The following is an 11,488-nucleotide window of genomic DNA, read 5'->3' as shown; positions in this document are numbered from 1 at the left end:
CTGTTCCCCCCCACCCCACCCCACCCCAAGTCTTTCTGGAAGAAGTGACTTCAACCCATTCGAATACTGGAGGAGAGGTTATCCCACAAGCCAGGAGTCAGTGATGTGGGCTTGGGGCGGGGAGGGGTGAGGTCATTCTAGGATGAAGAGAGACCAGAGGAGAAAACACGTCGTAGGTGAGGGAGAGAGCACTGGCCATCCGCGCGACTTTGTGCCGAACCCGAGGCTGGAGAAATAATGGGGAAGACGGAGCTTGAGAAGCTTCTACACCGGGGAAAAGAGGAGGAAAGCGGAAGGTTTCGGTAATACTGTACCTAATTGACCCGCCTCGTTTCCCTCAGCTCTGCCAACCCCTCAGCATCCTGCCTTTGGCAGAGAGGGAAGCCAAGGAGACCAGCCAGGAGCAAAGAGCTCACCGATGAGCCGGGCCCGGGTAAGCTGCGGCCCCTCCATCCTTCCTGGAAATACAGCACCGCCTCCTTCCACTCATTCCCTGACTCAGCCCCCAAATGCAGGTGCTCCCTCTCGAGGAACATTCCACTGGATGACACGCCATTCATTCCTTGTTCCCTCTGCCATGGGTGTTCACTTCCTTTCACCTCAACCCAAATACACAAAACACAGTAACCGCCTCCTTTCTATAAACCTCCCAAAAGGGGAGCGCCCCGTGGGGCTTTCTCCAGGACAGCGGGACTGCACTGTTTCAGGACTCGGTGACGTTTGAGGACGTGGCCGTGCACTTCAGTAGTGGAGAGTGGCGGTGTCTGACCCGCGCTCAGCGGCACCTCTACGCAGACGTCATGTTGGAGAACTACGGGAACGTGATCTCGGTCGGTAAGGACGTCCCTGCACTTGGCTCAGTACTGTTTGCTTTTCCTTTCAGTTGCGTTGTTTACTGATGTATGTGGGGCCTCATATTCTTGCCTCTGTTATATGGCAAGATCATTGAAAGAGCAGGGACCGTCCCCCAGGGTCTCCTCCTCTGCCTTTTGAGTAGGACTCTTCTGCGAATATCCGTACACGTTTCCATGTGACCAGACCCCTGAACAAACCCTGTCTCTACCCCAATGGCCATTTCTTTCTTGTTGCCCTACGTGGGCAGAGGGGTCAAGGCTGGGTATTAGGACCCTTGTCATGTTGCTCTGCACACTCGTATTCCTTCTCCACGACCAGGCTTTGCAGTCCCTAAGCCTCCTCTGATCTCCCATCTGGAGCAAGGGAACGAGCCCTGCGTTCAGGATCTGCAGGACGGGGGTTTCCTGAGCTGCTCCTTCCCAGGTGAGTGATGGAGGAGCTCCAGCCTCCTGCTGGGTGCCCTGGGGCAGGTGTTTGTAGAACGTTCTTAGTGCCGGGTCATCCGTCCTCACCCGCCCGGGCACCCTAACAAAGAGAAAACAAACAGCAGCAAACTCTTTGGGCAAATATTCTGTCATGATCTGATTGCTTCTTTGCACCCTATCTAATAGGCCCTTTGCAATTTGGTCCTCAGAGAAAGCTCAGTGAGTTCACCTCCCTTCTGTGTATCAGTTCCTCCAGTGCTCGGAGAACCCTGCTTTTCTGCCCCTAGTTTTCGTTCAGGACCTTCCCCACACTGAGCCCCGGGCCTCTGACCCTTGCCTTTCTCTGTTTTCCCTCACGGCGTCAGCCCGGCAGCAGGGGCTGGCTGCATGGACACGGCTCCCTTCTCCCCTTTCCTGGGCAGCACTCTTGTTCCTAACTCCTGGCTTGCTGGGTATCCCGTCGTCCGCTGGAGAGCGGCATGCCTGAAGGCAAACTCACCTCTCCCCGCAGCCCGTCTCCACTGAGCCCTCCCTGTTTCTGTACCCGGGTCTACCTCTCTCTCACGTTGCCTCTCACACTCCCTGACCCGCGTTCCTGGTCAGTCGTGAAACAGTACCAGCTCTCTTCATTCAAACTGTTTTCTCCACTCGTCCTTCAAAAAAGTGTCCCTTATCCGTAGGCCGGCCCAGCTGCCCTATCACAATACCTGCTCTTCCTTCCTCCTCCCTCCTGCCCTCCAACAAATTTATTGAGCAACTACTGCACACCAGGCACTCGACAAGGTACTGAGATGGCATCAAATATTACTGCCCAGCAGGGAAGGCAGGTAGTGAGGGGTGGGAAGGCAGGTAGTGAGGGGTGGCACGGAACAGCGGGAGTCACGGAGACGTACCTGGGATACCCAGACACGGAAGAGGAGCGTCTGAATCTGAGTTGGGGACCAGGTGGCTGTGAAAGGAATGCCCATGAACTAAGCGGTGGCATAAGTCAGATGGTTTAGTGGGAGGAGGGAAGAGGCATTCTGAGAACGTGGGGAAGTGCTGAGGAGGAAAAGCATGAAGTGTGCGCAGCGTGACCGGAGCAAAGGGCTCCAGGCGGCCGATGTGGGAGCAGCAAGGAGCAAGGCCACGATTCAGAGCGGTTTCGATAAACTGCAGACTTTGAACTTTATTCTGACAGTAGGAGTGACATTGATGAAGCATTCACGTCCGTGTGGCAAGTGCTTTACCCACCTTAGCGTACGTAAAATGATCCCATCTTACAGATGAGCAGCTGAGGCCAGGGAGATGCAGCCAGCCCCGCGGGCGGCACAGCCAGCAGGGGTCCGCGCGCGGATGTCAGCCCGCATGGTCCCACTGCAGAGCTGGGGCTCTGACCTGCACGCTTTACCTCCTTTCCATCTGGCGCCACGCAGTGCCGCTGAGACCTTTCAAGCTGAGGAGTGGCATGATGAGATTTGATTTTTAGAAAGAAAAATCTGGAAGCAGAGTAGAGCACAGATTCGAGGGGAGGCAGACTAAAGGACAGTAGGGGGTGGGGTGGCAGTTAATGAGCAAGAATGCCCTGGCAGGAGAAATAGAGAGGAAGGGGTGAGCTGAGATACGGAGAAGACTTACTAGAACTCTGGTTGCCAGCAGTAGAAATTAACTCAAACTAACTTAGGCAAAACAGTGAGAATTTATTATTCAGGGGTGTCATGGAAGCTAAGAGCAGGGGGACATCAGGGCCCTCGCCCCACCGTCCCCTCTGCAGGTCTGCTTCCCTCCGTCCTGGCTGACTGCCCCGCTCTGCTCCCTCCCCCCCAGCACTGGCTGTTGTCAGAGCCTGAGTCAGAGTCCAAGGAGAGAGAACCTGGCCTGGTGTGGGTGAGGGGGGCCAGATGGGATGTGCCCTGCACCAGGTGGGCAGAGCTGCACTGCAGAGCAGACGGCTCCCTGGGGGTTAGACTGCAGTCCGTGTCTCAGGTGGAATTTGTAAAATGTCAGCTGAGCAAATCTGAAGGACAGAGAGGGTTGGATGTGACTCAGTTTCCTGACCGAGGTGCCTGCCTGGGCGTACCGTGAGATTCTCGAGAACAAGTAGGTTTCTAAGGATTTTTGTAAAGTTTACAGAGTCTGCGCTGTCTTGGTACTTCTCGTTATACCAGCCTGTCGCAGCCTTTGGCCATAACCGTAGTGCTCTTCCAGCCCGGGAAAGTCACGTACCCTTCACAGGGCTTCACCCGTTCGCCTCTCCCATCTCCCGTGTTTCCCGACCTCTGAACATGTGACATTTTTATTTCCTTAAGTATCAGTGGACAGGACCTGGCCGGGGACTGAGAAGGCGAGTTCGGAACAGGAGGTGTTTGAGAGCGGGGACGTCTGCTGGGTCCAAGTCAAAAGTCTCCTGAAAGTCCTGTCCCAGGATCCTGAGGCTGGAGGAGCTCGTGTGCAGGATGTCAAGGTAGAGAATGCACGGGACGCGCCCGGGATGGAGACCCTGGGAGGGGAGCAGGTGACCTGCAATGAAGGAGAGGCCCGAAAGGTCCTCAGAAAACACTTCCACCCAGACTCGAAGCGGATTCCGTATAACGGAGTCCTGACGGAACGGAGACCCCACAGGGGCGCCCAGTGCGGCAGGAGCTTCAGTTGGCACGCGGACCTGCTTCTGCGCGAGCAGCCCCGTGTGTGCCGCGAGTGCGGGAAAGCGTTCAGGACCGGGAGCCAGCTTTCCGTGCACCGCGTCAGCCACACGGGGGAGAAGCCCTTCCGCTGCGCGCAGTGCGGGAAGGCCCTCGGCAGCCCGTCCGCGCTCTGCCGCCACAGGAAGGCGCACAGCGGGGAGAAGCCGCACGGCTGCGGCGCGTGCGGGAAGGCCTTCGGGAGCCGGAGCCGGCTCCGTCTGCACCAGCTGGTGCACAGCGGGGAGAAGCCGCACGCGTGCGCCGTCTGCGGGAAGGCCTTCCCGCTCAAGCACTGCCTCACCCTGCACAGCCGCACGCACACCGGGGAGCGGCCCTACGAGTGCGCGCAGTGCGGCAGGGCCTTCCGCGGGAGCTCGGACCTCGCCAAGCACGCGCGCATCCACACCGGGGAGCGGCCGTACGCGTGCGGCGCGTGCGCGAGGGCCTTCAGCCGCAGCTCGGACCTCCGCAAGCACGCGAGGACGCACGCGCGGGAGCGAGGCGGGGGCTGCCCGCAGTGTGGCCAGGCGTTCGGCAGCCGGGCGGAGCTCAGCCGGCACCGGAGGACGCACGCGCCCGAGAAGCCCTACCCGTGTCGGGAGTGCGGGCGCGCCTTCCGGCACAAGTGCAGGCGCCGGGCGCACGAGCGCGCGCACCGCGGGGAGAGGCCGTACCCGTGCGCGCACTGCGGGAAGACCTTCCAGGACCGGCACTGCCTCGCCGTGCACCAGCGCGTGCACACCGGCGAGAAGCCGTTCGCCTGCGCGCAGTGCGGGAGAGCCTTCCGCGGGAAGTCCAACCTGACCAAGCACCAGAGGATCCACAGCGGCGAGAAGCCGTACGCGTGCGAGGCGTGCGGGAAGGCCTTCCATCACAGCTCCGCGCTGACGCAGCACCGGCGGATCCACAGCGGCGAGAAGCCGTACGGCTGCGGCGAGTGCGGCGCGTCCTTCCGCCAGCGCTCCGCTCTCGTCGGGCACCAGCGGGTTCACACGGGGGAGAGGCCCTACGAGTGCGAGCAGTGCGGGAAGGCTTTCAGAGTGAGCGCCAACCTCACAGGACACAAGAGGAGGAGGCACAGAGGATGGAGAGCCCACACACGCGAGGAGAGTGGGAAGGCCCTGGCCCCAGGACCCGTCCGGCCTGCCCAGTAGTCGGTGTCTGACCCGCAGCCCCCGGGGAAGCCATTCTGTTCGCACTTTGCCGTTTCTCCTTCTGCCCCGGAGCCTGGTTCTTCCCGGCTTGCTGGCCCCCGACCGAGCTCCCCAGAGCCTGACCTTCCTATGACCCACCTGACCTTGTAGCGGGCACGTTCACTTCCAATCGGGAATGCCAGTCAGTAATAATAATATCAAATACTTCCTAGTGCTTGCCGCATGCCGGCCACTCTTCTAACGACTTCGTTATTTTAATTCATTTAATCCATAAAACATCCCTACAGGATGAGGAAATTAAGGCATAAAAAGATGAAACCTGCTGAGGATCACTTAGCTAGTAAGTTCTGCAGAAACACCCGCAGAGGCTCAGGCCTGCACCTTTCCCATAGCCTGCAAGGCATCCCTTAGATGTGAGGCCACAACTCAGTTCAGCACCGAGCATGTTTTAGTTGATAAAATACTGATCATGTTTAGCAAGGTTTTTGTTTTGTTTTAACTTAAAGACTGAATGGAACTTTTCCATGTGGGATCGGGATTTCTGAGATCTGGATGGGAAAGGAAGGCTTAGTGGAGAGTCTGCTGGAGATTCTCTCTCTCCCTCCTCTCCCTCCTCCCTTCCTCTCTCTCTTCTCTCTCTCCCTCCTCTCCCTCCTCCCCTCCTCTCTCTCTTCTCTCTCTCTCTCCTCTCCCTCCTCCCCTCCTCTCTCTCTTCTCTCTCTCCTCTCTCTCCTTCTATATAAAAAAAAAATTTTTAATCCTAGAAGAAGATGCCAATGTGTCAACCTAATTAACATAATGACCATAATTGAGAATTAAATTTAGTTCTAAGTTCCTTGGTTGGTAAAAAAGAGAGAGAGAGAGAGAGAGATGAGCAATGGGTTATCCAACATTTCTCAAAGGTGTTTTACAAATTAAGGCTTTTAAAATAATGACTTTAGGAAATGTTAGCTAGGTGGGTTTTTTTAATTCCCTTAAAGACTTATCAGAGTTTATAATATGCTAATCTAAATCTTTAAAGGAGCAATAAAAACATTGCTTTCCAAAAGTAATTGACGACACAATCCTGTTTGAAGCCTCTTCAGGGGCTCTTGTTTCAGAAAAAAAACCTTTTGGGAAATGGTTATACATTATCTAATACAGAAAAACAAGGTGTCCAAGAGATGTGATTTTCTAGTAAAATTCCAGAGGGGATTACATGGTTTCTTATTTTTAAACAAGGGTGGACTGAAACATTGTTCCTTAGGTTCAGTTTCTACAGGGAACTTTATGTTCTTTATGTGGCCGTTTCTTACACTGTTTGTGAAAGCCAAGATGAAAACGTTGAAGACATAACAATGAAATTGCCTCTGTGGAGGACGAAATTATGGATATGTGGCTTTCTGGTGAGGAAAAAAAATGACATAAGGACAGAGTTCAGGATACATCTGGAGAATTGGCAGTGGTTTTCCAATGCACACACCGCAATAGTTGTACTTTATTATTTTTTTTTAAGATTTTATTTATTTATTTGACAGGGACACAGCGAGAGAGGGAACACAAGCAGGGGGAGTGGGAGAGGGAGAAGCAGGCTTCCCGCAGAGCAGGGGACCTGATGCGGGGCTCGATCCCAAGACTTTGGGATCATGACCTGAGCCAAAAGCAGACGCTTAACAACTGAGCCAGCCAGGTGCCCCAATAGTTGTACTTTAATGCTCGACAAAATACTGTCATGCTGTCCTAGAAAATCTGAGGTTTTGTATTTCACAACAGCATGTATAAGCTTTTAGAAAATGTATGTACATGTTCAGAATGTCTGTTTCACCCACAGCCTATGGGGTGCTTTCAGACTTTAGACTCAAAGTCATCCCAGCTTGAGAATGCAGCAAGATGGCAGTTCCAGTATAAATTCTCGACCATCCTCAAGTATGGATGTGTTGTGTTGTTGACTGGAGAGCTTACATCTTCAGACACCAGTTAACTGGAGGGGGTAGCGGGCCCGACATTCTGTTGTGAAACTTTAAAGGCCTCTGTATGGAGCTCAAATACGAGCCTTCTAGACACCACCCGCACCTGTCCATCTTCCACACGACCACTGTCTTCCTAGAACACTGCTGTGACCCAGACACCTGGTCTAAAGACTGCCAACGGACTCTCAGTCCTGCAGTAAGAAACCCCAGAGGACTAGCTTGACCTCCAGGAATCTTCGGATGTTTCCTGAACATCTAAAATGAGTGTTGTGCGATAGAGAACAGACTGAGGGTTGATGGAGGGAGGGGGGTAGGGGATGGGCTGGATGGGGGATGGGCATTAAGGAGAGCACCTGTTGTGATGAGTACTGGTGTTGTATGTAAGTGATGGATCACTGAATTCTACTCCTAAAACTAAGAGTTCACTGTGTGTTGACTAACTGGAATTTAAATAATAAATAAATAAATAAATAAATAATAAAATGAGCGTTGGGGGGGGAACGCTGAAGAAAGTTCAGATATTTTACCTGTGGGAAAAGTCTGTACATTTAAAAGGGGTCCTAAACTGGAATAAACTCTGCCATAAGGTAGTAAATTTGGCAGGAATACTGTAGAAGGGGTTCAAAGATGAGATGCATAGTTGAATAATAAAACATATTAGTACTTATGAAAACCCTAAGATTTCTGTAACTAATTCTGAAGAGTTACCAAAACTAGAGTTACTGATTTAGTTACAGTTTACTTAGAAACTCACCAGGTAACACACTTTTTTAACCTAATTACCTTAATGCAAAATCTGAGAAAAAAGTCACTCTGAACATCGATACGATGAGATTTTCACTTTACCTTCACAACGGAAGTAGAGAATGCCCACATCACTCCGTTTTAAAAAGCGGAACAAGATACAGGTTTCAGAGTTTGGACCATCCGGAACAGAGGTGTGTCTCCGCAGCTTCTACACACGGGTGCAGTTGGGTGCCCTGTGATCATCACAGAGCAAGTTTCAGCCCCTGCCCACAAGATAGTCTCCCAAAATTTTCAAGACAAATCAAGCACTTCTTTTTCCACAAGGCAAAATACCTGAAATCCCTTTAGTGCTTTCTCACGGTTTACTTTAACTGTTCCGGAAACATCCGAAGATTCCTGGAGGTCAAGCTAGCCCTCTGGGGTTTCCTACCGCAGGACTGAGAGCCCGTTGGCAGTCTAGACCAGGTGTCTGGTCACAGCGGTGTTCCGGGAAGATGGAGTGAAAATACCTTTCACCTGGTGGAGTTAAGCCCTATTTTTCTTCTTCAAGACCGACGTGACCGTTCTTGGTCAAGGCTGTATTTGTTCGTGCGCGGGAAGACAGCCTTACGAAGATGTCGGTTCCTGAATCGGGGTGTGTCACCATGCAGATGGCGGCTGGCTTGCGTGTTCGGCTGCCTTCGGCTGGGGACTCCGGGCCGGGAAAGAGGCCAGCGCGGCGCGGCCCCTGCTCCGCGGACCGGATCCCGGAGGCCAAGCGCGCTCGGGAGGGCGGCGGCCGCACCCTGCAGACCCGACTTACGTATGACGATGATCAGAACACGAGGGAATGGCTTCTGCGCCACCCCGAGCGCCGCCCTCAAGGGGCAGTCATCTGGGGCTCTGGGTTAGGAAATCTGGCGGTAACTTAACTGCCGCCCAGAGCTTTGACTCCGGCGAGATTCCAAACTTTCCCCGACGAGCAGCGCCCGCTCCTGCTGGTCGACCGGAGTCTGGGTTCCTGGATGGCAGGGCCTGTGTGATGGGGCAGGGCCGGTTCCCCATGCAGGAAGGCTCCTCGCTCTGGACGGTGACATTCCCAGTGAGGGTCTTCTTCCTTACGGGCGTGGACACCCTAGTGGTCAGCAGCCCAGCTGGAGGACTCAGCCCCGAGTCTGAGGTCGGAGATATCATGCTGATCCGTGGTCACATCAACTTACCCGGCCTCAGTGGTGTGAACCCGCTCACAGGGCCCAATGACGGAAGGCTGGACTTCGTGTCCCTGCCATGTCCGATGCCTATGACCGGGATATGCGGCCGAAGGCTCACAGGGCCTGGAAACAGATGGGGGAGCAGAGGGCGCGGGAGGAAGGCACCTGCGTGATGGTGGCCCGTCCTTTGAGGCCGGCGGAGCGTCCGCTGCTGCAGAAGCTGGGGCGGATGCTGTTGGCCTGAGCACAGGACCAGAAGCTGTACTTCCAAGGCACTGTGGCCTCCAAGTCTTTGGCTTCTCCCTCATCACTAACAAAGTCGTCTGGGATTATGAAGCCAAGGAGAAGGTCAATCATGAGGAAGCACTAGAGCTGGGAGACAAGCAGCACAAAAATTGGAATGGTTTGTCTCTATTCTTATGACCAGTATTCCACCGCCTGCCGAAGCCAGCTAACCAGCCCTGGAGTGGTCTGGCTTCTCCACGATGGGACCCAAGTAGCTACTACATGCTTGGCCCCTTGCTGGGGTCACGTGCCTCTGCCCTTCAGTAGTAGGAGAAGAGAGAGGAAGATCCCTATCCTTCACCTTCCCCATTTCTCCCACCAGACCCTTCTGCACTGGCTCTTTTGCTCAGTTATCTCAAAGCAGTTATCATCTCCTCCCCCCCCCCCCCCAAGAGCTAGAGCCCAAGCCCTGCTGTGTCTATGCCCTGGGTGTGACTGGGGCTGTTGGACTTGGCCCAGTAGCTACTGCTGTCCTTTTGATGTAACGCTTTCACATTCCTGGGGACTCGGTTCTGCCTCCTCCAAAGCACTAGAGCCCACACGAGGGCCAGCCCAGTCCAATACCCCTTAGAGTTTTGTATTACCCTATCTTGAGAATAAAAAGGAAGATGAAAAAAAAAAAAAAAAGACATCAGTTCTTCCCAAAATTGAGCAAAAGATTCATTGCAACCTAAATAAAAATCCCAAGAGTGCATTTTTGTGGAAAATGACAAACTGATTCTGAAATTTATTTTGCAGTGTAATTCTTAGCCAAGAATAACCAAGACTTGTGAAAGGCAAACTTTTATCCTTTTATGAGTAAATTTTGGACAATATTTGTACCCTAAGGTTAAGAAAGGATTTCTCAAGACAACAAAAAAGGTTAATTTTTAAAATTTTTTCTGATAAATTCAACTAGATTAAAATGAATTTCTTTAATCAAATTCACCATAAAAAAGGGAAAATACAATTTTCTCATGACTTGAAAAAAGATATTTTGAACACATACACTTGGCAAATAATTGTCAGCTAAAATATTTTAGGTTGGGGGCGCCTGGCTGGCTCAGTTGGTTAAGCGTCCAACCCTGGATTTCGGCTCAGGTCATGATCTCAGAGTTGGGAGATCCACTCCTGCATCAGGCTCTGCACTGATTGTGGAGTCCGCTTAAGATTCTCTCTGTCCCTCTGCCTCTGCCCCTCCCTCCCCCATTCATGCTCTCTCTAAAAAATATATATATATATGTGCTATGGTGAGCGCTGTGAATTGTGCAAGACTGCTGAATCTCAGATCTGTACCTCTGAAACAAATAATACATTATATGTTAAGAAAAAAAAAAAGAAGAAGAAGAAGAAGATAGCAGGAGGGGAAGAATGAAGGGGGGGAAATCGGAGGGGGAGACGAACCATGAGCGACGATAGACTCTGAAAAACAAACTGAGGATTCTAGAGGGGAGGGAGGTGGGAAGATGGGTTAGCCCAGTGATGGGTATTAAGGAGGGCACGTTCTGCATGGAGCACTGGGTCTTATACGAAAATAATGAATCATGGAACACTACATCAAAAACTAATGATGTAATGTATACTGATTAACATAACAATAAAAAATTTTTTTAAAATCAATGGTTAAAAAAATAAATATATATATATATATTTTTTTTTTTAGGTTGAGTCATATGAATTGCCATATCTAAAGGTTGAATAGAGGCAGTTTAATATGGTTTGACCTTATATAAAAATTCCTTTAAATCAATAAGCAAAAGACAACCCCCAAAAAAGGCAGAAAGCATAAAGAAATACTTCACAGAAAACTGAAAAAGAATGATGACTTAACACAGAAAGGAGTCCAGTCTCCATAACAAGGAACTCAGCACAGTGACACCGTGTGAGACTCTGCTAGACAGAGAAAGGTAAAAACGGGCCTCACCAAGTTTTGGCCAGGCCGTGGAGTTGCAGCATTCACTGGTGGTGCTGTAAACGGATGCAGCCTCTTTGGAAAGTGAATAGATGCCATCCTGTAAAGCTGGCCTGTGCCCTACAACCTTACAGGTCCATCCCTAGGGACGCACCCTGACAAAAGCCCCACCAGCACTGACAGCCACGTACAAGGATTTTCACAGCGTATTTGCTCATGATAGCCAAACCTAGCAACAACCCAAGTGTTCACCAACAGTAAGGAGAAGAACACATTTTGCATTTTTAAAAAATGTTTTTCTTGTAGAAGTGAACATGAATGACCTGACT

The 11,488-nt window shown here is 51.9% G+C and overlaps 1 protein-coding gene and 1 pseudogene across 2 annotated transcripts; both read left to right on the top strand.

Annotated features, from left to right (window-relative positions):
* The first annotated feature begins 82 nt into the window (after positions 1-82).
* Positions 83-5,727, top strand: ZNF311 (zinc finger protein 311). Its single transcript, XM_032398985.1, has 4 exons — positions 83-433; positions 708-834; positions 1,174-1,278; positions 3,569-5,727. Exons 1-4 carry the CDS (start codon positions 419-421, stop codon positions 5,095-5,097), a joined length of 1,776 nt encoding a protein of 591 aa, XP_032254876.1. The 5' UTR covers positions 83-418; the 3' UTR covers positions 5,098-5,727.
* A 1,782-nt stretch (positions 5,728-7,509) lies between these two features.
* On the top strand, positions 7,510-10,196 carry LOC116628572 (annotated as a pseudogene). The gene has a single exon (XR_004298649.1). The product of XR_004298649.1 is annotated as a purine nucleoside phosphorylase-like (transcript).
* Positions 10,197-11,488: the final 1,292 nt, after the last annotated feature.

The sequence above is a fragment of the Phoca vitulina genome, unplaced genomic scaffold (assembly GCF_004348235.1).
Source record: "Phoca vitulina isolate PV1807 unplaced genomic scaffold, GSC_HSeal_1.0 scaffold123, whole genome shotgun sequence".
Classification (NCBI taxonomy): domain Eukaryota; kingdom Metazoa; phylum Chordata; class Mammalia; order Carnivora; family Phocidae; genus Phoca; species Phoca vitulina.
This window is presented reverse-complemented; position numbering and strand designations above follow the sequence as displayed.

Bases quoted from the DNA above. Each gene is read 5' to 3' on its own strand.
- ZNF311 (XM_032398985.1), top strand. The intron at 835-1,173 runs GTAAGGACGTCC...CTCCACGACCAG, and splicing joins CGGGAACGTGATCTCGGTCG to GCTTTGCAGTCCCTAAGCCT. The intron at 1,279-3,568 runs GTGAGTGATGGA...TATTTCCTTAAG, and splicing joins CCTGAGCTGCTCCTTCCCAG to TATCAGTGGACAGGACCTGG.